Source organism: Poeciliopsis prolifica, unplaced genomic scaffold (assembly GCF_027474105.1).
Source record: "Poeciliopsis prolifica strain line A6 unplaced genomic scaffold, Auburn_PproV2 SCAFFOLD111, whole genome shotgun sequence".
NCBI classification, from domain to species: domain Eukaryota; kingdom Metazoa; phylum Chordata; class Actinopteri; order Cyprinodontiformes; family Poeciliidae; genus Poeciliopsis; species Poeciliopsis prolifica.
Genome location: NW_026562486.1, coordinates 510,001 through 536,919, shown reverse-complemented (window position 1 = coordinate 536,919; position 26,919 = coordinate 510,001). Strand labels below are relative to the sequence as shown.

Sequence of the window (26,919 nt, the reverse complement as noted above, 5' to 3'; positions counted from 1 at the left end):
GGAAACTTGATACAACCTTATTCAAATCCGTTACCTCTGTGCTGGTTCACTTTAACTAACACTTAGATTTCCACAGGAAGGAAAGTCGATGTGTTTTTAAACACTTATCTCGTCAACAGATATGTTTGTATCTGAATCTCCAACAGATCTGATCCTGACCGGGTTTCGGTGGAGGTCTGGCCCGGTTTCGGTGGAGGTCTGGCCCGGTTTCGGTGGAGGTCTGGCCCGGTTTCGGTGGAGGTCTGGCCCGGTGTCGGTGGAGGTTTGGCCCGGTTTCGGTGGAGGTCTGGTCGGATTGAACAGCTGTGAGATGTTTTGCAGAACCTAACTTGCTCTCAACTCGTCCACAACATTCGCCTTGACCTGCTGGGTTTCCTCGGGTCTTCATCATCCTGGTTGTTCTCTGATGTTCGCAATAAACCTTTTGACATCTTCACGGAACAGTTGCTTTTATACCCAGATAAAATTACCCACAGGTGGACTCAGTTTACTTTAATCGGTGTGGAAGTCATTTGATTTTTTTTAGGCTTTAGCAAAAAAAGAATCCAGGTTTATTTCTGTTGTCCACTAATGAGACCCTGCCCGTTTATGTTTCCTCTTTTATTGAGGTGAATCACACATGTTGGGACAGCATGTTCATTTCATGGGGTTTACAAGGTCTTTTGGGGCTGTTTTTGGGGGAACCCAACCAAGTGACTCTTTGGAGTCCTATCCACCACAGGATCTGCTTCCCAGATGTTTGGATTGTCCCTGTGAACGTCCTATGATGGTTCACCACAACGTTTATCCTCGGTCAGACTGACAGAAAGTCAGCGAGACAGCTTCCCCTAAATCTGGCCCCCGAAAAGATGAAACAGCCACTGAGCTGCTTTTTGAGGTTTCGTCGTTTTCATGGTGTTTTCTTCCAGCTGACCTCGGAAGAGACCCATTAACAAAAATGCAGAAATATTATCTGCCAAAGTAGTAGTGAAGCTGAAAACGGCTCGTTTGGGACTGAAATGATGAATGGATGATGGAGGATTTATAACATCCTCCATCAGTAGATGTTGGGTGAAATGAGCGATCACAGACCTCACCCTCCCTCGGTTTCACCTGGAGGACGGTGAACAGCCGCGAATCCTCAGTGTTGGTGATGCAAAGCCGAAGTCTTAGCCTGTCAGTCGGCAGAAGGTGTTTCTGATCGTCTTTAGCCCGACGAACGGAGGGAGAACATCTCTGGGTCTTTAGTTTGAAATGGGTTTGACTGAACAGAGACGCCTGGGAGAAGATTCAGACTCCAAACATCCGAGTGAAAACGTCCAACTGACGATGAGGAAACGCAGAAACGACCTGCAGTCAGATCCAAGATGGAGGAGAAGCTGGACGAGCTCAACGAGACATCCATCCATCATCCATACATCTACCCATCATCCATCCATCATCCATACATCTACCCATCATCCATCCATCATCCATCCATCTACCCATCATCCATCCATCATCCATCCATCTACCCATCATCCATCCATCATCCATACATCTACCCATCATCCATCCATCATCCATCCATCTATCCATCATCCATCCATCATCCATCCATCTACCCATCATCCATCCATCATCCATCCATCTACCCATCATCCATCCATCATCCATCCATCTACCCATCATCCATCCATCATCCATCCAACATCCATCCATCCATCATCCATCCATCTACCCATCATCCATCATCCATACATCTACCCATCATCCACCCATCATCCATCCATCATCCATCCATCTACCCATCATCCATCCATCATCCATCCATCTACCCATCATCCATCCATCATTCATACATCTACCCATCATCCATACATCATCCATCCAACATCCATCCACCCATCATCCATCCATCCATCATCCATCCAACATCCATCCATCCATCCATCATCCATCCATCATCCATCATCCATCCATCATCCATTCATCATTAATCCATCCATCCATCATTTGTTTTCATTATGTCTGATAGTTTTCTGTTGGAAATTTGGTGATGTGATGTGAGCTGCAGACTGAGAGGTCAGGTGGAGGTCAAATGCAAGTTCAATTCAGACATCAATCCAGTTTAATGTGTGTGTGTGCAGGGTGGTGTGTGTGTGCGTTAGAGATTTTGTGAATGACCTTTGAACTCTTTTTCTGGTGTTTAAATACATTTATAAGACAATCCTCGTACCTGGTGCCTTTCACATGGAAACATAAACAAAATCAAAGTATCACTTTTTCTAACAACACAGTCAATTTAGGAAAGTCCTAAAATCTCAAGTTTGAAAACGATAGCTTAAGGTACTTTTTCTACAGCTAAAGATGGTAATGGGTGACTTTTGACCCACAAGACGACACAAAGGTTAAGTGAGGAAAAACAGAAGGAATCCATGAAGTGGAAAAATGTTTCCACACCACTGCAGACAAGCTGGTACGGATGTTTGTTCTTCACATGTGAGTAGATTAAAAATAAACGGGGCAGCTTGGTGTGTGAGGATGGCTTTGTGAGGGAATCCCTGGAGGGAGCCGCCAGACTCCAGGTTACGGAGCCGAGCCGAGCCGAGCCGAGCGGACCACAGTGAGAGCGTGACACAGGTCAACCAGAGCAAGCTTTAATTTATGGTTCTCATTGCAGGAGCTGCTTCTCCTCTGCATCCTCCTCCTCTTCCTCCTTCCCTCTCCGCCTGTTATCACACGGCTCATTATCCTCCCTGCCTCTGGAGCGTGCAGACGCCTCTGAGCCCCTCCATACCGGGGTTTTCCTTCAGCGCTACCTGACCCGATCCGTCTGGACATACGAACGCAGCGCCAGCGTTCAACCCGCAGGTGTTCAGGTCTACAGTTCCTGCAGGGTTTACCGGTTGGGGACTAAAGAGTTTTCTTCTTTCATTTCACACCTGGAGGCTGCAGAGCAGCATGGACTTCACTCACTTCTGGCTTCTCGCCACCACTCTGATGCTGATCCATCAGTTTCAAGGTAAGACCCGTCCTAAACGTCATCATTTAGTCTTCTCCTGTCCATATGGGTGAGGTTCTGTCTCGAAGCCAAACTGAGAACTTTGCTTTAAAATTGCTTCAATATGCATCCTCTCACTGTATTGCAGTGCAGCAGCTCCTGCTCTGTGATCTCACCAAGTTAAAGGACTGTGTCACTGGGTAACTGAGGACACATAGTGCATGTTTTCTTCTTGGACTTCCCGGCTTTGATATCAGTTGCATTGCAGAGGATGAGGGAACTTGACAGGATGATGGCAGCTGTTAATGTGAAGGGCTGGAACCGACCAAAGGTGAGGAAATGTAATAAAAGGGATGAAAGCATCGAATCTGGGTGTGGAAAGAATAAACTGGGTTAACTACAACCTGATGGTCAGTGTTGAGCCTGTGCTGCCTGGATAAAATCCCAGTTTGTCTTGTTTAATGAGAAGACGGTTGGGTTTGATGATGAAACGTGAAATAAAAGCAACATTCTGCTCATTTGTTCCAGAAAGTGAATCTGTTTCAGTTGGAAGTTGATTATTTGCACCACAGCTGAGGCAGGTTCGTCTCTAAGTGGTTGCAGCTGCAGGTGAGTGTTTTAAAGGGGTTTCTATGTAAAACATGTAAAAGCCTGGCCTGATTTGGCTGACAGGTGTAAATAAATTAGATTTTTGTCATGTGGTAACATGCAATAATGCCTTCCTTGACAGATTCACATATTAGCACAGACTTTGGTGGATAATAATAATTGAAATTACCACTCAGGGTGGGACTGGCCCAGATTTTGGGGTGTGTTTGTGTGCTGTTATTCAGTCAGAGAGATAATTTATGGATTCTTTATTCCCCGTGGTAAATTGATGCTTTTCACAGTTGTGTGCACTGATGAGTTTTCCAGGACAGAAGGACGTTTGTAACGCCTTCAAGAAACCAAATATGTGAAGAAACTTTCCCCGCCTGCCCAAAGAGGCTGGATAATGCCTGAGGAATGTAATGCAAAACATCACAGGGGGGGTCATGTCTGCACACAGGAAAACCTGGAATGTTTGACCCTGAGGCTGCTGGCCTTCTACCTGCAGGTTTCTGTCTGCCCCTGTGTGAACCCAACAGATAAAAACACCCTTATAGGAGCTCTTTGTGTCCTGCAGAATTTAATTTTAAATTGGATTTATAACTTTATTTGCACCGTTGTTCTGCTATGACTGCATGAATAAGTTGTGAAAACAAAACGTGCCCTCAGGTTCGAACATCTCATGCTCAGCGAAAGACCCGTGATTAGTTTTAAAAGGTTTTTCATTTCACATGAATCCTTCCTAAGTGATAGACGTTGTTAAATCCAGAGATTGTTAGGAGAAGGTATGTAATCTGGAGTTTATGAGTTTGGCTGCCACTCCCTGGTTCAGTTTTACCTCAGACTGTTAACCCAGAGGAATCTAAGATCAGAGTGCTACTGCTGATGATGCCTAAAAGCTCACAGGACCCCCACTTTAAATCAGTTTAATTTGAATGCATAAAGACATAAAAATAGAAAATGAAGCCATAAATTAAACAAATCTCTGCCTGTAATGCCCTCGTTTCTCATCGTTTCTCATCGTTTCTTATCGTTTCTCATCATTAAAAGACGTCGGATTAAAAGACTCGGCGCCATAAAAGTTTCTTTTACAGCTGCAGAAACGTCATGCAGCCATTTCCTCTCCAGCTTATTGTTTCCCTGACTGTAAGGTTTAAAGTTATTCTCTGCTCAGATAAAAACAGTTTTTAACATAATAAATTCTGATGTAAAACAATCTGATCCAAAACAGCAGAAAAACTGATCTTGTTGTGCATCTTCCTATTGTTTTCTTTCATTTACCGTTTAAGATAAATAAATCAATCTTCATTGTTTCAGGATTGTTTGGATCACATTCAGAATGCAATTCTTAAATACATGAACAAATTCTGTAATTTTTATTTTTTAAGTTAGATTTTCTTCAAAAGGTTGTTTTTTTGTTTTCCACCATGTAAAAAAAGATTTCCAACTTCCCCCAACTCTACAAATGTTCAAATTATTAAATGAGCAGATTGTGATGTCATCGCTTTGCAGTCTTCTGATTGGTTGATTCACTCTGACCGACCTGTGGATGCATTTTAAAGCAAAACCTCAGACAAACAGCTTCCTTGTGTGACATCATGGAAAGCAGCCAAGCTGGACTGCAGCTGAAGATGCTCACATGAAAAGGAAGAGACCATTAGTCCAAATGTAAGAAATAAAATAAATTGCAGATTAAAATGCACTCCTTTCTAATAGACGTTAAATCCAGAGATTGTTAGGAGAAGGTATGAGGAATGAGATTAAACTGCAGAGTTTGGCAAAGTTTAAAATGACACACTTAAAACATTCCAGGTTTTTCTGGTAGGCAAATATTTGAAAACCTTTAAAATATGGGATTTAGTTTAGAATTGAATGATTATTGATACTTAGACTGGCAATTTCCCTCATTAAACTCGTCTGGTTTAGCAATAAATGTAAGCAGTGTATTTAAGTTAATTTGCATATTCTGGGTCAGATTTGTTAGATTAATTTAGAGTTAATGGATACTTGGTGATAAAAGGGCTTTATATGATGAACACATGTTGAAACGGCCCAACATCAGGTCTCATTTAGTTCTCCCCTGATATTAAGATCAGCCTAACTGCATCTGGACTCATTTAGGTCAAATTTAAGACCTGAATTAAACAGAATTAATTCTGTTTAATTAAATAGTTAAATAGTTTTAGATTTAATGTTAAATAGTTTTAGATTTAATGTGTTTTTCTCTGTCTGCCATCTGAGATGTGGAGGAGAGCAAGACAATGCAGAGAACAAAACCTGCATGCTGTCTGTGCAGAACCGACCCGGTTCTGCATCTGCTCCTTTCTGCAAGAAACAGACGCCAGCTCCAAGTCACTTAATATTTTATTAGCTGATGGTGAAATCATTCACCTTTATCCTCCTAAATCTGACCTCAAGTTGATTTATTTGATAGTTTAATGTCTGACATCTAATACAGTTTAATGGAAGAAAATATCAGTTTTAATCCTCGAAATCAGAGCAAAAGAGAAACTGTACAAGTGCTGCAGAAAAAGCAAAAACTTTCAAAAGTGTTGAATATTTTATCTGAGACACTGGAGGCTGAGAGAAAGCCGAGAGCGACCGGTCCCAGTTGAGCAAGAGAAGAAACGACTTTCTGGAGGAACAAAGAGTCATAAAAAACTCCAGTTCAGAAAAAACTTCTACATTCTGAAGTTTGAGAAAAAAAGTTCTAATATGAAAATAAGAACTCTGAGGGAAAAAGTCAGAATTTAGCAAAAAGATTCAAATTTGATTAAAATGAGGATTATTGGGGGAGAAGTAATAATTAGAGAAAAAAATCTAAAAACAAAAGTCATAATTCTGAGAAAAATGTAAACTTCAGAAGAAATAAGAAAAATTCCAGGATAAAAGTCATAATTCTGGAAAAAAGAAAAAAGTCAGAAGCCAAAGAAAAAAGAAAATTGTTTAGATTAAAATGAGGATTCTGGGGAGAACTGATAACTTTAAGAAAAAAGTCAGAATTTAGAGAAAATGTCTCAATTCAGCAAAAAAAGTCAAAATTTTGAAACTAAAATCAGAATTCTGAGGGAAAAAATTCTGAAAAATCTGTATTTAAGGAATTTGAAGGAGAAATTTAAAATTTCTTTTTCAGGCCCTGAAATCCTCCTCCGTAAATTTAAAGCTCAGCGATCCTTAATATTTTTCCATAATTGCTTCCTTCCCTTTTCAAATATTTAATTTGAATCACTTTCATAAACAAAGTTTCATCTCCACATGAAGTTTATTTATCCAAACGATTCTCTCGTTCTGCGCGTCTCCCACTCGGTTTCCTATCGAATCGCCTCAGCCTGAGGACAGACGCACCCAAACCTTCATCCATCTAAATTATATTCCAGCTCAGTCCGGTTCCAATCAAAACTGGAACTGAGCCTCCTTCGGGTCGGTACCAAATCCTGCAGGAAAATGAAATCAGCATCTCCATACCAACCTGTCAGCAGCAGGAATCATGAACTCTCTGAAATGTTGGACTTCAGAGAACCAGAACCAGCAGATGAGCGACTCTCAAACCATCCATGACTGCAGAACTCTGTGAAGAACTTCTCCTCCTTCAGATTCTAAACCAAATCAGACGTTTCATTTTTATTTCTGAAGAGGATTTTGTGTCTGGTTCAGTTTCAGACTGTTGAGACTTTTGAATCTCTGACTTTACCTGCAAACTCTGTGGCCTATGCAACTATCTGTGCTGCTTGAACACATTTTCCACAATACTTCTTCCTTCCACTAAACTTTCTATTCGCTTGGATACAGCACTCATAGTCAAGTTCTTCAAAATCTCCAGGAACATCATCAAGATGAAGGAAGTCAGCAGTTTTTCCCTTAACTGCATCAAATATTATGGTATTAAAAATAATTTTTAATGGTCGCACAAAAGTTTCAGTTTATTTTTATGTGGGCAGCAATTTGAAAAGTGAAAAATTTCACAGCAATACTGTGAATTCATGTTCAGTTTGTGAGGGAAAGATTTGATGCAGGTCTCCTCTTTGCAGGTGAATCTGGAGTATTTTTTTCTCCAGATTTCAAACATGTTATTCTGAGATGAATCCTCTATAAAACACTGTAATTAGTCGATATGAGCCCACAGAGACGGATTGATCCCAGATTAATGATGGAAGTTCAACAGTAGATCGAGTCCTGCAGGGTCCGGCCTCCTGGCGGTCCGCTGCCCTCCTTCAGCCCACCAGGGGCTGTTGCTTTTGGGCCGGATGGTGCCGACCCCCCTCTGCGCTGCAGGATCCTTCCAGCAGTTCTCTGTGTTCAAGCTGGAGACGTTTGGGCTCCAAATGTGCCAGGAAGGAGTTTAGCTTGGCTCTTCTGTTGGACTCGGCACCGTCTGTTATGTCCAAAGAAACCTGAGTTTGCACAGGTCAACCTTTTGTTTTTCACTGCAAACACAAAATCGCTTCATGCTGACGAGTTCTGGTCTCTGCATGCTGATAGCTGCTAAGATGTATCCTCTGGGAGATTCTGGTTCTGGCCGGCCCAAACACAGAGCAGCAGCTCATCCACCTCTATATATAATCATAATCAATTGTAATATGGCTGTATTGTTGTTTTTCTCTAAAGTTTCATGTATAATAATTAGTTTGTGATATATTTGTCATTATTCCATTTTGATTGTCGTTATTCATTAGTTGGTTGATCTGATCGGTTTGTTTTTTCATCTTTTGGTTCAGAGGTTAAAGTTCATGAAGTTTAGATTTAAAGTTTCTTCATTTTTTATTATTGGAAATATTATTGATGACATTAAAAGTCGAGTATTTTCTGAACAATACCTCGTAGAGAATAAATGTCTAGGTTAATGAAATTCTAACTTTATTAATAATTTGCTAAATTAACATAACAATTTATCATAGTTAATTAAGCCAAACAACATTGTTGTTTCACAGCAAACTTGAGATTTTCCTGTTTTATTCTGCAGACATACATGTGAACCAACACAGGCAGATTTCCATGACTTCTTGCATAAAGCATGAACGTTTATGAAACCGCAAAACACTAAAGGAAATTACAGGAGAGGAAGCCGGGTTGCTGACGGCTGCTCCGCGGACTGAACCGCTGCCAGGAGGGGAGACGGGAACATCTCAAGATGTGAAAAGGAAAAAATGTTGTGTTTGCATCCATAAAGCGTGGCTCACCGCCTGGAGCAGGGAAACAATAAACTACCAGCTTTCAGCATGAATCTGATGTCCCGTCTCAGGCAGGACACCGGTTTGTGTTTTGACTCGCTCACTGCAAGGAAAACGCTGGTATTGTTACGGATGTGGCAGCAGACGTGATTTATATTATCTGAGTTATTACAACTGAAGCTGGAACGTCACAAACAAGAGATTCTGAACCCTCTCAGGACTTCAGTTTCAAATTGGCTCAAGACGAACATCGAACCAGTAAATGCTTGCATGTGGTTTGCCTCCCTCTGGTTTCCATTAACAGATCGTAGAACATCCTGGTAATGTTGGTGGTTTTATTGTTTTAACATCTTTTTTCTAGTTTTGTTTATGCTTTTCACGGCAGCAGGAGACTTCTCTGAGCTGCTCAGACTTTTGAAATTTAACCTCATTGACTGTGAAACCGCTCATTGATTTACCAGAACCAATTTTGCGCCACAGAGTTCGGTCTGCCGGCTGCAGAACGCCGAACCTCCAGCAGAAGTAGATCTGAATAAGAATCTGAATCTGCAGCCTTCCTGACCTTCTTTCACTGCACTGGGTTTCATGTTTGGCTCCAATCAGGAAGTCAATGACTGCTGGTTCAAAAGACTGAAACGCCTGCAGCTCATTAAGCTTTCAGACGCGTCTGATTCGTCCGATGCCCGACTTTAACCTGACTGCAGGTTACAAAAACAAGTCAGGAGAGATTGTTTGTCTTTCATGAGTCTGAATTACGTTGGTGAGGAAGAAACGACGACGACAGCTGATGGAAACTTCCAGGTGATGAGTTGAGCAGCTCTCCTGCAGACTGGACTTTGGAAGAGGATGAAAGTTTGGTGCTGGTACCTTCAGAGTCTGTGGTTGAAGTGTTGAGGCCTTTCAGGAAGGTTTGATGTGGTTCAGGTTGTTTGACTCCACTGAAGGTTTTCAGGGATTCAGACATGCTGAACTTTTCCTTTAGACCACATGTCATATCTGCACCACCAAAGTGTTTTTTGTGGCCTTCAAAGTGACATAAATATAGCCTTCGAGAAAACAGCTGAGTTTAAATATAATTTTATCAATAAAATTGAAGCTATGTTTGTTTGTATTCTGCCAGATTCTATAAATCATTTCCTTTCATGTTCAAGAAATCCACAGAAAAGCAACAGATTCCCCATTTTTTGCATGAAGTCATCATTGTTTGTTTGCTGCAAATTTTCCTCAAAAATAGTTAAATACATTACAAACTCCCACCTGCAGGTGGCAGTAATTAACATTTCTTCAACTTTACTTGAATTGAAGTTTCATTACGTGATCAATAATAGAAGGTGACAAAAGATTTTCAGAAGCTAAAATATTGCGCCATAAAATCTTTTATTTTGAAAGTAACAAAATCACAAAAAGAGTCACAAATTCTTGCAGGGACTAATTAATGTGAAAATATGTTAAATGTTATTTAAATTTAATATAAAATAGTTGAATATAGAGACTGTTTATTTATATTTTAAAGGATTTTTATCAATACATTCTGGTCCAACCGGCCCTTTAAAACATTTAGACCGTCTTATCGTCTGATAATCCTCGTTTGGTTTGTTAGAGCGTCCAGAAGAAACAGAGGCTTCAACGAGGATCAATGACTGAATCACTGCGTGTCGAAGCAGGTGATCAGGAGCACCACAGGGTCTGTACTCGCACCGTTCCTTTCTCACTCCATACTGTCCCACCATCCACAGAAATATGTTAACATCTAATAAAAGCCAAATGATTCCTGCTGCAGGTCAGACAAAAAGTCTTTCTGATCTTTGTAAAAAAACGTTTTAAGGTTAGTTTGAAGCAGATGCCAAATGAAAACATGCTGAGTGATGTTAGACGAGCAGGAACCAGATTTGTTTGGGTGAACACATGGATTTCATCATTCAGAGAAGGGCATGTTGGGATTTGAGGAAAGGAAAAAGAAAGGGACCTTTTGAATGTTTTACTTTTGATTTCCTTGTGTACTTTTTAAAAGAATCTTTTCGGTATGTTTGGTTTGATTCGGACGCTGATCTGGGCTGATGCAATCAAAGCAATCCTTGAACCGCGAGTTTCAAGAATTGCTGGTTTTTATGTGTTCACAACATTTTCAGGAGAAACTTCATAAGAGAAGCTTTGGAGAATATTTAAAATGGCAGCAAATTAAAAGGCCAAGCGTGGTTTTGTCACAGGAATCTGTAAGTACAGTTGTAATGAGAGAGTTGATGCAAAATGCATCTGTTTGATCTATTAATCAGAGCAAGAACAATAGACAGGAAAATAACTTACATCCATTTTAACTGGAAAAAAGTGAAAGTTTGAACATAAATCGTGTCAGAAACAGAAGAATCAAAAAGAATCGATTTGCTCCAATACTTTGTGTTTATGTGAGAGAATAAAAAGAAGAACGATAAAATCTCATGTAAAGAAGCTGCGTGATATATTATCTGTGACAGCTGAATTTAATAACCTGGCAGAATGTCCGTCTGGTCAAAAGATAGCTCAGGTTGTGGGGTTGAGACCTCAGAGCTGCTTGTTTAACTTTCCATGAACAAACCATCGTGTCGACAGGCAGGAAATTGAAGGACGGCGCTCTGTGTGCTTTTGGATACATGATGACCGTGGCTAAAAGCCGTGACATCGCCTTCCAGCGCCGCCTCCAACCTGTCAGCTCTTCTCCACCATCTCCAGTCATTGTGATCTCCAAAGTGTGACAAATCTGAAAGAAATTAATTTTCCAAGCGCAAACTGAACTCCACAATTTAATCCTTCAGGGAGTTTATCTGTGAAATCAACCCTCTCTCACCTGCAGCATTTAGAAATCCTCTGCAGTCAGTCGCTACTTCCTGGAATGTTTTTTTGTTTTTTTCCAAAACAAACACATTTATACTAATATTTTATGTTTCATCATATCAAAATAGACTAAATGGAAACTGTATTCTTGAGGAAACTGCAGGTTCTGGTTCAGAAAACAAACTCCAGCTGGTGAAAACATTAAACAGACATCTTGTTAGCCGGACGTTGTGCTGTTCCTTCATCACCTGCTGGCGTGTGATTGATAGAAGAACCTCTGGTTCTGTTGACAGATGCTACTGCGGTTGGGCCCGGTTCGACCCAAAGGAGAACTTTGGTTTTCACCACATCTACTGTTTGCTTTTGGATTTTTCATTTTCTCAGAAAAAGGAAAATATGTGGCAGCTTTCTCCTTTGGTTGAATTTAGTTTGGCTAATTATCATGTTGGTATGTTGCTTTAGCATTAGCAGGTGTAACCCAGTCCAAACTAAAAGTGTTTGTAATGAGTTAAGTTCAAAGGAGTGATAGTTTAGAATGTATCAAGCATGTTTGCTTAAATATGTTAAAAATGTTATTAATCAGTGTTAGCCAGAAACTGTATTTCAGGTTCTTCAAAAAAGTAATCTTTTCTGTTTTATTTTGAAAGGCTCATGTTGTAAGAGGAAGTGGGGTGGAGAAAAAGGAGAGACAGGAAGGATAGGGAAGAGAGAGTGAAGGCATGAAGCGCGAAAAAGAGGAAAAAAGTAGCAGAGTTTAGTAAACGGGTTTGTACATAATTCGGCTTTCAGCTCGACAGTCGGGAAAAAGTATATCAACCCTACGCTCTGTTTACCGCTGCTGTGATTGTTCCAGACCGGAGCTCACTGAACACTATGTGTAATGCTCGCTGTCGCATTGGCTATTTGCTAACTCGGTGAATAGCCGTCGAGGTCTGTAAGCTAACCCGGCTAACGGACAATCCAGCTAAAGTTTCCGTAGTGGGAGCTTTACGGAGGAGCGCCTGGAGCAGCGAGCTACGCATGTGGAAAGAGTGGTGGAGTGGTTGGAGGACTGGGCTACGTTGGACGTCTCTGTTCCTGGATCCTGTGGACTACCAGACTGGTTGGGGAGCGGAGGACATCTTGGTGGCTGGTTAGCACTGAGGACGGGTGAGGTGTCGAAAGGGCTCGGGTTTTCGCTCGGAGAGGAGTGCCAAGTTCCACGCTTCACATCAGGCCTGCAACGGGGTTTCTTTTTGTTTTGTTGGGACTATATTTTAGTTAAGTATTGCCGGCTTAGGTGAACTTAAAAGTGTGGGCCCACAATTATTGTGTGAACTTAAAAGAGTGAGATATTTCACAGTTTGTGCATTTGTTAAGGTGTTTAATACATGTTTAATTCTCATACAGGTGTACGTTTGATTTATTAAGAACTATAGTTAGAGTGTATTATTTCTGTTTTAAACTACTATTTGGTGTGAAGGGAAAGAAATACTGGTATATCATTACTCTAAACTCAACATAGGTTTAAAACACGAGAGTGTACTGATAGTCATCATTTGTAACTTGATGAGTTTAATGAACTCAGGGGCCCTTACCCATGTTAAAACAGTGTAATTGGGCTACATAAAATGGAGGCACCGCTGGGATGTTTTGTTTGAGTTTATTGATATATTAGTTGAAAGTACTTTTCTGATCGTTATTGTTAAGGAGAAAGTTAAGAGAAAATGCAACAAACTGAGTTTATGGTGACTAAACTTAAGAACTGGTGTCTAGGGGAGGGCATAAATGAGAGCCATGCATTGTTGACCAAAGTTCCTCAAAATACAGAAGTTGCACAAATAGAAGAGACATTGCAGACCATAAAGTGTCTTGGGCGTGTGCGTGTGAGGGGAAGAATGTTAGATGAATCAACAGGTCAAATATTAGTGCTTTGTGAGTGCAGGGAGAAACTTACAAATGCAGACATACCAAATGAGGTGTTGACTTTAGATGAATCTACAGTATGGCCTATATTCATTGTTGCAGAATCTTCAAGTGCCGATGAAGATTTTAGTGTCAAACTAAATACTCTGTTACAAGCAGAAGGGAAGACTGCAGAGGATGTGCATGCTCTTCTAACTGGGTCAGAACCTGTACCCTCACCCACAGAGTCCCTCATTCGTGCTGTGAGTGATCTACTGGACAAAGCAGCTAAACCTGCAACAGAAGCTGGAGGTTTTCGCCGCCTGCGCACTTTCTCTGGCATACTACCTACTCCTGCAGGTGAGGAACAATTTGATCATTGGTTGGAGCAAGCTTACATGATGGTGGAAGTGAGTGAATGTTCACCCAAAGAAAAACGAAGGCGAATAATGGAGAGCCTAAAAGGTCCTGCATTAGAAGTCATCAAAGCAGTTCGCCTTTCTGATCCAGATGTCAGTCCTGAAGAGTGTCTAGAAGCTCTTGACAGTGCATTTGGGATGGCAGAGTCAGGAGATGATTTATACTTTGCTTTCAGACTGATGCAGCAACAGTCTGGGGAAAAACTGTCAGATTTCCTACGAAGACTAGAGCGCAGTTTGTCGAAAGTAGTTCAAAAAGATGGCCTTCCTGCCTCAAGCATGAACAAAGCTCGGATTGAACAGTTGCTTAAGGGCGCAGTGGGTTCAGACTTAATGCTAATTCAGCTCAGGTTGAGGGAGAGAAAAGGGAACCCTCCGACCTTTCTTGAACTATTGCGTGAAATTCGTGCTGAAGAGTATGAAGCATCTAGAGCTAAATTGTCTCCATCAGTACGTGCAGTCCACCCAAAACCTCAGTTGGACCACAATCAGTGTGAAATTCAGAGTCTAAGAGCTGAGATAAAAGAGGTGAAGTCAATGTTCGCTGCGTTGTCTTCAAAATCCCTTCAAGATACAGCAGACAAGCAAGACAAATGTTTAACTGACAGAGAGAGACTTAAAGAACCAAGTCTGGATGCTGATGTTGTCGCTTTAAAGAAACAAGTTAAACAGCTGCAGCAAAAAGTCAAGTCGAGAGTGTCACATCAGGTTGAAACAACACCACCTGTCATGGCAGTGCACACTCCAAATAGACATCCTGACATGGATGAACGTTTTTGCTATCGCTGTGGTGAAAGTGGACACATAGCAAGCAAATGCAGAAGTCCTGAAAATCAAAATAAAGTCATTCAGAGGCTTATTCAAGCACTCAAAAAAGCTAAAACCTCAAGTACTCAGCCTCATACTGATGAAAGTGTTGAGCAAAGTGCTACAGTGAGAAAGAGTGCAGTGGCTAACCTACAACCGGTTGGGCTACCAGAAGGACTAATAGGACCACCGTCCTTGGAACCTTTAAAAATCAATGGACAGTTATGTGATGCCCTATTAGACAGTGGTTCCCGGGTCAGCATCATCTTTGAATCCTGGTACAGGAGGTACCTGTCTGACACACCCATTCACCCTGTCAGTAAACTGGACATATGGGGTTTAAGTGAGTCAAGCTACCCATATCTCGGCTATGTGATAGTAGATATGGAGTTTCCTAAGAAAGTGACTGGAGCTCCAGCTACTTTGTCAGTCCTAGCACTGATTTGTCCGGATCCACCTGGTCCAGACCAAACCCCTGTCATCATTGGCACCAATGCAAAAGCCAATCTTCCAAACGCTTGGCTCAGCTGTGTGAGGAAACATCTGAGGCACATGTTCAGACACTAGGAATTTGCGGGTTTTGCCTGGAGATGCAGAAAGAAACTTGGATTTAAAAGAAGAAAACGGAGAGATCGGCTGTGTAAAATGGGAGGGTCCTGGCGACCTGACATTTCCTGCTGGAAGTATATGTAAAGCATCTTGCAGAGTGGACGTGGAGAAGCCTCTCTCTGAAGACATCTTGGTAGTTGAGTCTTCAAACGTAAATCCACTTCCTGCTGGTGTGCTGCTACAAGCCATGGTGATTCCAAGTAATGCTGTGGATGTGAACCAGCTGATGTTATTGTTCCAGAATGAATCTTCGAGAGACATAACAGTACCAGCTGGCACTGTTGTGGGATGTCTGTGTGTCACTGATGTTGTCACCACAATTTCCAAACAAAACACTGTAAATTCAGGATTTGATGCTAGTCTGATAAATTTCGGAGAGTCACCGGTTCCAGAAGAATGGAAGCAAAGACTTTACCAGAAGCTAGCTGAACGAGCATCCGTGTTTTCTCTGGATGAGCTAGATGTGGGGCTCGCTAAAGAGGTGGAGCACACAATCAGACTATCAGATCCCCGCCCATTTCGAGAACGCTCCAGACGCATTGCTCCTGCAGATATCAATGATGTACGCTGTCATATACAGAAACTTCTAGCTGCAGGCATCATTAAAGAGTCTAAAAGCCCATATGCGTCTCCCATTGTCATTGTGAGAAAAAAGAATGGAGCTGTACGGATGTGTGTTGATTATCGGACACTTAACAGTCGAACTGTGCCCGATCAATACACCACACCCTGTATTGATGAAGCTCTTGACTGCCTCTCTGGTAGTCAGTGGTTTTCAGTCTTAGATTTGAGAAGCGGCTATTATCAGATAGCTATGAAAGAAGAGGACAAGAAAAAACAGCTTTTATTTGCCCTCTAGGATTTTATCAGTTTGAGAGGATGCCACAGGGTATCACCGGAGCCCCTGCAACTTTCCAACGTTTGATGGAAAAAACAGTAGGTGACATGAACCTCCTCCAAGTACTTGTGTACCTCGATGACCTTATTATCTTTGGAAAGACTCTAGAAGAACACGAGAGAGACTTCTAAAGGTTCTGGACAGACTTCAAGAAGTAGGGCTGAAGATTTCCCTAGATAAATGTCAGTTCTGTCAGACAAAGGTGAAATATGTAGGACACATAGTGTCTGCAGAAGGTGTCTCAGCTGATCCTGCAAAAATTGAAGCTGTTACTACATGGCCGATGCCTACTAATCTGAAGACCCTGCGGTCATTTTTAGGATTTTGTGGGTACTACCGGAGGTTTATTCAGGGCTATTCCTCCATAGTTCGCCCATTGACTGACCTAACTAAAGGATATGGACCCACGCAGCGTGGGAGGAAGTCCAAAAAGAGTGAAGCTAAGGCTTATTTGGATGAACGGGAGCCATTCCGAGAGAGGTGGGACCAATCATGCACTGATGCATTTGAGGAAGTGAAACACTGCCTTACCAACGCCCCGGTCCTGGCTTTCGCTGACCCCAACAAACCCTACGTCCTACATGTAGACGCCAGTTTGAACGGACTAGGCGCTGTCCTTTATCAAGAGTATCCTGAGGGACTGCGACCAGTGGCATTTGCCAGCCGCAAACTAAGCTCGTCAGAAAGGAATTATGCAATCCATCAGTTGGAGTTTCTGTCTCTTAAGTGGGCGGTTGTGGAGAAATTCCATGATTATCTCTATGGCGCACGCTTCACTGTACGAACGGACAACAATCCCCTGACTTATGTCCTCACCTCAGCAAAGCTTAATGCTACTGGACATCGTTGGCTGTCAGACTTATCAGTCTACAATTTTGACATAATCTACAGACGGGGAAAAACAACATCGATGCTGATTTATTGTCACGGATGGATTCCGGGAAAAGAGATCTTGAGTGGCAAAGTATATCACAAGCGGGAGTAAAGTCAATATGTCAGAGAGTTGGCACCAATGATTCTCCTACAGAATCTCCTACCTATGCAGAACAGCTTGGAATCTCTCCCGAGTGCATCCCTGATGTGTATGCTTATCCTACCCGATTGCAACTAAACTCACTCGAACAAATGTCAAGACAAGAACTTATTACAGCTCAAAGTGACGACTCTGTCATAGGACCAATCATCCAAGTGCTGAACGGTGGAAAATGGCCTGATGACCTCAAAGCTAATCCAGAGATTATGGCCATGAAGAGAGAGATTGGAAAGTTACACATGAAAAATGGACTGTTGCATCGTGTGAGTAAAACTCAGTCCTCACACAAAGCTCACCAACTGGTCCTGCCTGCCCAGTTCAGAGCAACTGTGCTGAAATCTCTTCATGATGATTTAGGTCATCTAGGAGTTGAAAGAACTACTGATTTGCTCAGAAGCAGATTCTTCTGGCCTAAAATGTCCACTGATGTGGAACAGTACATTAAAAACTGTGGAGAGTGTGTTCTGCGGAAAACTCCGTGTTCAAAAGTAGCACCCTTAAACCAAATGGTTAGTACTGGTCCATTGGATCTGGTTTGTATCGACTTCCTTTCCATGGAACCAGATTCCAAAGGCATCAGCAATGTGTTAGTCATCACAGACCATTTCACCAGATATGCTCAAGCTTTTCCTGCTAAAAATCAAAAGGCTCTCACAGTTGCTAAGATTTTAGTGGAGAAGTATTTTGTGCATTATGGACTTCCAACACGTATTCACTCCGATCAGGGAAGGGACTTTGAGTCTCGACTCATCAAGGAACTGTTGATGCTGTTGGGCATTAAAAAATCTCGGACAACCCCGTATCACCCACAAGGTGATCCGCAGCCAGAGAGATTTAATAGGACTTTGTTATCCATGCTGGGAACGTTGAATCAAGAAAAGAAAAGACAATGGAGCCAGCATGTTGTTCACTTAGTGCACGCTTATAACAGCACCAAATGTGATGCAACTGGATTTTCTCCATATTTTCTAATGTTCGGGCGAGAGGCAAAACTCCCAGTGGATGTGTGCTTTGGGACGCCTGTAGATGAAGATGGGGAACATCAGCGTTCTGCTTATGTTGCAAAGTTAAAAGATAACTTGCAAAGGGCTTATGAAATGGCAACTGAAGCAGCCAACAAACTACATCTGCGTAACAAAAAAGCATATGACAGGAGACTGGGGTTTCATCATCTGGAACCTGGTGACAAAGTTTTGATGAAAAATCTTGGATTAAAAGGGAAACATAAGCTTGAGAACCGCTGGTGTGATGTTCCCTATGTTGTTGTGGAGAAGATGCCAAATCTGCCTGTGTACAAAGTGAAGCCACAGAATGGAAAAGGGAAGTTCAAAACTATGCATAGAGACAACCTTCTGCCCATAGGAGATTATGTGCGTCTGCCTACGGTGGATAATCTCCCAGAAGTTCACCCACAGTTACCAACAAGAGCGCGAGGGAGAACTAAGTCTAAGGGACACAACACTGATCATTCAGTACATGTGGCATCTGGAGAGTCCACTGAGTCATCTGACTTTGAGTGGGAGTTACCACATCGACCATACCGGACTTATCTGGAGGGAATACTCCAAAAACACAACAATAGACGTGACCCAAAAGAGCCTAAGGTTCATGTTGCAATGAACGAGAAACCCTCACAAGAAGCAGACCATATTGTGGAGAGGTTAACCCGTGATGACACAGCATCTGAGTCGGAACCTGAACCCGTCTCTAGTGAAGATGACAGGCCATGTCCAAGTAGTTCTAACAGATGGATGAGTCATGCACATTCCAGACCAAAACGTAATTAAACCAGTAGTGAGTTACTTATGATGAACCTGGCAAATCTAGTGATCGACCCCTCACTATTGTTCACAGGGGTGTTGTCATTAAAATACAGAGCTAAAATGTAGTTTAAATTGCCCTTCCCATTTCAGTTAGTCAGGTGTTAGTCTGTTGAGGACACCAGACATTTAGAGGGGGGAGGGTGTAACCCAGTCCAAACTAAAAGTGTTTGTAATGAGTTAAGTTCAAAGGAGTGATAGTTTAGAATGTATCAAGCATGTTTGCTTAAATATGTTAAAAATGTTATTAATCAGTGTTAGCCAGAAACTGTATTTCAGGTTCTTCAAAAAAGTAATCTTTTCTGTTTTATTTTGAAAGGCTCATGTTGTAAGAGGAAGTGGGGTGGAGAAAAAGGAGAGACAGGAAGGATAGGGAAGAGAGAGTGAAGGCATGAAGCGCGAAAAAGAGGAAAAAAGTAGCAGAGTTTAGTAAACGGGTTTGTACATAATTCGGCTTTCAGCTCGACAGTCGGGAAAAAGTATATCAACCCTACGCTCTGTTTACCGCTGCTGTGATTGTTCCAGACCGGAGCTCACTGAACACTATGTGTAATGCTCGCTGTCGCATTGGCTATTTGCTAACTCGGTGAATAGCCGTCGAGGTCTGTAAGCTAACCCGGCTAACGGACAATCCAGCTAAAGTTTCCGTAGTGGGAGCTTTACGGAGGAGCGCCTGGAGCAGCGAGCTACGCATGTGGAAAGAGTGGTGGAGTGGTTGGAGGACTGGGCTACGTTGGACGTCTCTGTTCCTGGATCCTGTGGACTACCAGACTGGTTGGGGAGCGGAGGACATCTTGGTGGCTGGTTAGCACTGAGGACGGGTGAGGTGTCGAAAGGGCTCGGGTTTTCGCTCGGAGAGGAGTGCCAAGTTCCACGCTTCACATCAGGCCTGCAACGGGGTTTCTTTTTGTTTGTTGGGACTATATTTTAGTTAAGTATTGCCGGCTTAGGTGAACTTAAAAGTGTGGGCCCACAATTATTGTGTGAACTTAAAAGAGTGAGATATTTCACAGTTTGTGCATTTGTTAAGGTGTTTAATACATGTTTAATTCTCATACAGGTGTACGTTTGATTTATTAAGAACTATAGTTAGAGTGTATTATTTCTGTTTTAAACTACTATTTGGTGTGAAGGGAAAGAAATACTGGTATATCATTACTCTAAACTCAACATAGGTTTAAAACACGAGTGTACTGATAGTCATCATTTGTAACTTGATGAGTTTAATGAACTCAGGGGCCCTTACCCATGTTAAAACAGTGTAATTGGGCTACACATAACTTATGGATCTGATTAGTACTTTATGCTTATTGCATGTAGTTAGACGAATCAATGCTGTTTTCCAAGATGTCCTGAAAGCTTCAGCTCTTAATGGCGGTGAGAGGCCATGAATGTCTCTAAGAATAAAACAAACCTAAAATTAGCCAAAGTATCCCAGAACAAAATAACAGCTTCCTTGGAAACTGTACATGAACAACAACCTCAAATATTTCATTCTCCAGGACAGAGCAGCATGAAGACCAGACCACCGTTTATAGAGGGGAGAGGTGTTATTTTGCTCCGGTGTAAGTCGTGTAAAACCCTCCATAGACGCCCAAACATTCCCGTGTGTGCTGTACGCTACATCAAAGCCGGTCTGAGCTCCCTCTCTGCTTTATGAGAGCTGGTTTTAACATGCCCTTCTGTGCATGTTGTTATGTCCCAGTGAGTGTTCAGGTGAAGGCACTGAGTTGCACTGCATTATTTTTGTTCATGCTGTGGCCTTTATGTAGTTTACTGGTGTGAGGCCAGTTATAAGGGTTTGAAACTAACAACTGAAGGAAGAGTTTGTTAGCCAGGAGCCAAAGTTTTACTGCAGAAAGTAGTTTGTGGAAAACTTTCTGCAAGCTTGCGTCTATCAAGTTGAATCATTTCTTACTTTGTTGAACTGAAAGAAAAGCCAAACTTTCATTCTACGTTGTGTTTTTTCACACTGCCAGTGATCTAAACGTAGTTCATATCCTGGTGTCCTGGTATTCATATTCATGGTCCTTGAAGATTTTCACAGTTGTCCTAAATAATCCCCAACAAAAAATAAAGAAGCTGTTCATTGGATCCCCGTCTGTGAGACGGAGATCCAGTCCACATTGAGTGACCACACATTTTGGTCACTCAATCTTTCAAATGTGTGAATGCAACTTAAAGTGACCTGCATGTGCAGAAGAAGAACATCACACAGCAGCGCATTGTTTACAGAACGAGTAATTTATTGATCAGCTGTTGAGCAGAGAACTGATGGTATCATCAAGGCCAGTTTCTGCTGTTTTTCCATTTTCTGCTGTTTTTCTGTTGGTCGCCTTCATCCAAAGTGTCAGCTCTGCTTTCTGCAGCTTCTGCTGGTGCTGAATTATGTCTTAGTGATGCAAAAGTCGAATAAAACGTAACATGGCTGTTCAGATTGCCCACATTGTGAAAAGTAGTAGATATTTATTCAATTTGGCACCAAATATTGGCAGTGGCACAAATCAGATATTTTCAGAGTGAAATGATCTGAACTGGGCCGTTCAGTGGCCATCAGTCGCTGCAGCCTCCACATCAGCTGCTCCCGGAGTTTTAAAGCAGATTTTTCACAGCAGTGGTGTGATGCAGACCTCATGTGGTTTCATTTGTCTCATCCTGGCAGTAACTCCATCATCAGCTCTACCTTCAACAATTAAAACTAAATCTAAATGCTTTACCTAAAAGATTACTCATTTTGAGCTCATAGCTCTCATGTCGTTAATCACGTTCTCTCCTCTGTTTCCCAGCATCTGACATGAGCCCTGTGGCGCAGCAGGGCCCCCTCGCGCAGCTCGCCCACACAGCCCACCGGCGAGAAAAGCGCTGCTCCTGTGAGAACCAGAAGGACAAGGAGTGTATTTTTTTCTGTCACATCGGCATCGTCTGGGTCAATACCCCGAGGTGAGTGAACGGGAGATCGACGTTAAACATTTTAGGAGTTTGTTATCATGGAAATGGCTGAGCTGCAGTGCTGGGCTGATGATGAAGAATAGCAGAGATAAGAGACAATCTGCAGTAGCTGAGGGAGGATGGGAGGACGTGCAAACATCACTGCAGGCTAAACGAAGACAAACGGTCTCTGAGGTCCCGGTTCCTCATCACTGTTTAGGTTCTCAGCCTGTAACGTCATTACATGTTCAGATGTGCAGAAACAGCATCTTAAATATTAAGTTTCTTCATAAATCTGTTGGACACAAACTGAAATTAATTCTAAAAGACCAAAATCTAATAAATGAAGAACAACTACTACAGTAAAGTTTAAGCCTCTTTAATTAAAAATACAATTCTTCTGCTTAAGGTTACCAGATTCATTTAGCTAAAGTTAAATGTTTTCTGATGAGAGTGCCAGCTTTCCAAAGTGAAACTTCTCCAGTTAAATCTCCCCAGCTGGGAAGATGAATGTCAAATACTTCATGGTTTTCCCCAGAAAATATATTTTTGATGAGGATATTAAACTGGACCAGATGTCCAGGGAAAACACATGAGCAAAACAACCAAAACATTTGAATCCATGAATTATCTTATGGGTGATAAAGTGGAATCAGGCACTGTAAAATAAGTTTTATGGAAAAATATGGAACAAATGATCTCATTTGTTGCTCAGCTATAATTTTGGACACATAAACTCTGATCTTTATTCCTTCTCATAAATTTACAGTTGGATTGAAATCATTTGACTGACTTGTTGATCCTTTTGTTGAGAATGTTTTGCGTTTCTCAAGTCATCCTTCGTTTATTCTCATGATTTTCTCTCTTTCCAACTTCTCCACTGGTAAACATGGCGCCTGCAGTGGCATCTAAAGACTTCATTTCTGTTCTCACCTGACCGTAACACCCACCCAGTTCTCTAATGGGTTCTTCAAATGTTCTGGAACAAACCTTGAACCAGATTCAACAAGCTTTTCCTTCAGCAGTGGAGTCTTGTGCAGTGAGTGGGCATAATTTTAGCATCTGCTAATTTAATATGCATGTTCATTTAAGTCAGAAGACATAAAAATATCTACAGTAGAGAATTCATGGAGAACTCAACAGAGCAACAGTCACATAACGTTTTATAAAGTGTTTGACATGGAACAAAACGCGATACAATGAATATACAAAATGTGCATTTGTATTTGTGCTTTAAAACCAGCAAACCATTTACAATATACAAAAATAAAAATTGTTCAAACAACAAAGATGTAAAAGTATCATAATTTAAAATGAGTAAAACTGTGAAAATAGCTGCATAAACCGGCGGTGATGATTCCAGAGTCTAACAGCTGCTGGGAGGAAGAACCTGTGATTACGCTCAGTTTTGCACATCGGATGCAGAAATCTGTCATCGAGTTCAGCAACAGATGCATTCAGACATTAAGAAAACTAAGACCAACAGTTTGTCCTGCAACAGTAAGGTTGCAGAGATCTTCTCCATCAGGCTCCTTCAGTGATTCCTTGGTAATAAATTAAGTTTATCGGCCACCAGTTTGGTTTAAACTAACTGGTGTTAATTCCTGCTGATAATAACTTGATTTCTGTCTAAACACTTTTTTATTTCTGCTGTTTTCTTGGCTTTCAATCTTTGGTATACAGAAACCATCATGTTGAGATATAATGATCATGTTTATTTTAATGCAGTATTTTCTATCTGCTCCATCATCTGCAGGTTTCCAGTGTGGAGTATTAAAAATAGCAACATAGTGGATCCTCAACCAGGTAGTTTAGGCGTCATGCCGAGTGCCTGATAATAAGTTCTGGTCCCAGAAGCAGTGGTGCCTACAGTCCTGGACTGTTTTAGGTAACTTCAGCCCTAAAAATGAATGCAGCTATTTACAACGCAGCTCCTTCCCCATAAAGTTCAAACTTTGCCTGTGAAAGTTTTAATGACACGAGAGAAATACATGTTTAAGTTAGACTAGAGACCTGAATCCAGTTTAAAAGAAAAAAAAAACTGCCAAAATTTCACTGAAACATTGTCAGGACCACATGCATGTCTTTTAATTTGCCTGGTTTAAATAAGAGGAAACACATCTCCACTCACAATCACCTCCAATTAACTGGATTTTAGTTGAGTATGCACAAGCAATGACTGAGCAGTTAGCTGTGGTGGAGGTAATAAGAAAGCACATCTTTCCTAAAGAAGGGTAATTTCTGGAGTGTTTCCTCTGGTTTGCTAAATCGCCGGCTTGAAACTTTTAACAGCAGAACGAAGAAACCTCAAGAGTTTAAAGCTATTATAGTCAGATGCTCCTTTACCCACAACCAGTTAACCCCTCCTCGACTGCTCCCACTTAGAGATCGCTTACCAATGCAGTTGGAAATGTTCCTCAGAAATCACTTGAAAACTTTAGTTAAACAATGTCTGACCAGTAAAACCAGTAAGAAAAGTTTCCTTCATAGACTGATTTCTGAAACTCTCCTTGTGTTTCATGTAACAGCTAAAGCTCATTTTTTTCTCATTTCCCCATAAATTTGCAGATGTTTTGAGGCTGAATTAAAGGTCTTTACAGTCACACTCAAAATTAATTAAGTTGAGGTCAAGTAAAAAACGGGTCTCACCAAAATAGCTTCCAGAGAGGATCCCAAACTGTGTCAGATTGTTGGTTTTGGTCTAAACATAGCCGTGTGGTTGCAGGAGATCTTCCTGCCTTCTCCATAAAAAGCTCCTAAGCAGCAGAAGCAGTGCCCACCGTCACTAACTGCCACTAAACGCTGCGGTCGCTTTCGTCTTAAATCACTCTCTTAAAAACATTCGTCTCTTCAGCAGCTCAACCTTTCAGGTTTAGAAATGAAAACATGTAATCCTCAGCATTCCTGGAGTTACACTGATGGTTGGTGAGATGTTCAAATCTGTGTCTCCGACTGACTTAATATGTGATTGGCAGCTAAAACTTCAGCAATACTTTTTGTACAAGTGGATATTCAGGCAAATATTCAGTTAACAAAAAAATCAATCATCTCTGAAAAAGTGACAAGAACAAATTCACTAATGACTTTATATGAGAAAATGCAGGATAATTTGATTTTATGGAGTAAAACTAATTTAAAGTCAAGTTTGTCTGCTGTTGGGATTGGAGAGGAATTTTCTGTTTAAATGTTCAGGACTTTTCCATTATGCAATTTAAATTATTTGTGGTGATAATTTTTATTTTTTTCACAAAAAAATAAAAATAAATCAGCGCTGGCTTCAGTTTTTTATTACATTGTTAAAAACACGAACATCAAGTGAATCATTTGGGAGGAAAACCTGAGTGAAACTACGGTCCTGTCAAAGTAAATGTTGCGTTAAAGTCAGACATTCACCCTAAGAAATGTCCAAATAAGTAGAGAAATAAACGAGCAGTTTGTGTTTTCGACAGCTGCCTCCAGCCGTCCAACACGGCTGCAGTCCAGGCGAAAGACGGGATGAGAGACATAAGAGACATAAGAGACATGAGAGACATGAGAGACATGAGCAACGGAGCCGCAGAACGAAACTCAATCAAAGTTTTCTCAACATCTGGACACGTTTGATTTACAAGGAGACGCCATGAAACAGTTTATCTGGCAGCCGCCGCCGTAAACATCAGCCAAACGCCGACTGTCTAATCGGTTTAAATACCCCGAGCCTCGGTTTCACGGTAACGCCGATGTTTGGGCAGATTTTTGTTCTTGTGTCAGAAGCAGGTCATAATTTCAGGTAAAAAAAAACAGAGACATTCTCCATTAAAGCTGGGATCTGGTGCGTTTGGTGTTAGTAAATCCATGTACTCAACATGAACCTTCTTCTTTCAAAGACTTATTTCTTTTCCAGGAGGGAAAAAGTTTACAACCCTGAACATTTGCCTGTTGAAATACAGACAAATGTTGGAACCCAGTGAAGATTTCTTCTGATTTAGAAAGAGGGGAACATCTTCATGCAGGCAGTTAAATATTTCAAGTTTTTGTGCCACCAGCAGAAAAGTAGAGTGAACAAAACATGCATCTTCCAAATTATTCTATTTTTTTTTAAGAAAAAGTTTTCAAAACCAACCATTGTTAACCCAAAAGAGCCCAAATATCTGCATCACTCAGAAAATCGTGATGATCGTCCCCAAAAAGAACATCAGAACTGCTGTCACACACGGTAGAGGAGGTATCATGATTTGGGAATGATGTTCTGCTTGAAGGAGAATCAGATCCACATCTTAATGATCCAGGAAAACAACTAAATAAAGTTCTGGAGTGGCCTAGTCAAAGTATGTACTTCAATCTGAATGAGATGCTTTAATATAACCTGAAATAGTTTTTATTATGCTGGAAAACTTTAAGTTAGGGGCGAATAAATTGTTGCTAATCCTAATCTTAATCCATAATTTCATAATTTGTTACCTCATTATCACTTGTTGATCTGAAACAGTGAAGTGGGGCAAACAAAGGAAAACAGAAAGACATCTGGAAGGGGGCAAATAATTGATTCAAGCCTGAATAAAAAGATGTAAATCCATAACAGATTCAAACGTGAGCAGCCAGCTTTCTATCAAACGTCTGCAGAAAATGACGGCCCGTTATGAATGAATGTAAACGCATGGCTGCATCTGTGGTCATAAAATAACTAAGGCTCCAGCAACAGCAGCTACAGGTCCGGTTCTCTTAAAGCCTGAAGGCTGCGAAGGTCACATCAGGCAGCCGTCCAGCTGCTGCCACTCATCCATGTGAAGGCGGAGGAAATGTTGGCACCGACTCCTGGGCTGTTTGATGTTTTCTGGCAACAATAACTGGGAAGAATCAGGGAGCGTCTGCCCCTCTGCAGCCGTTACTCACCGAGCTGCAGTTCAGCAGTTCAGGTCACCCAGATTTATTCCTCCCTGCAACCCAAGAAAGGAGTCCGCTGACTCTCAGGAGAGGATGGAAGGTGGAGGCAACAGCAGGGAGGTCAACAAGCTG

The 26,919-nt window shown here is 41.5% G+C and overlaps 1 protein-coding gene across 1 annotated transcript in view; it reads left to right on the top strand.

Moving 5' to 3' along the window:
• Nucleotides 1-2,718: 2,718 nt before the first annotated feature.
• si:ch211-202p1.5 (uncharacterized protein LOC103909337 homolog) overlaps nt 2,719-26,919 on the top strand; it is a 29,323-nt gene continuing 5,122 nt past the window's right edge. Inside the window, exons 1-2 of the mRNA XM_055023995.1 lie at nt 2,719-2,983; nt 21,783-21,936. Coding sequence (XP_054879970.1) covers nt 2,923-2,983; nt 21,783-21,936 — 215 coding nt within the window. The 5' untranslated portion in view covers nt 2,719-2,922. The remainder of the gene's footprint in view (nt 2,984-21,782; nt 21,937-26,919) is intronic.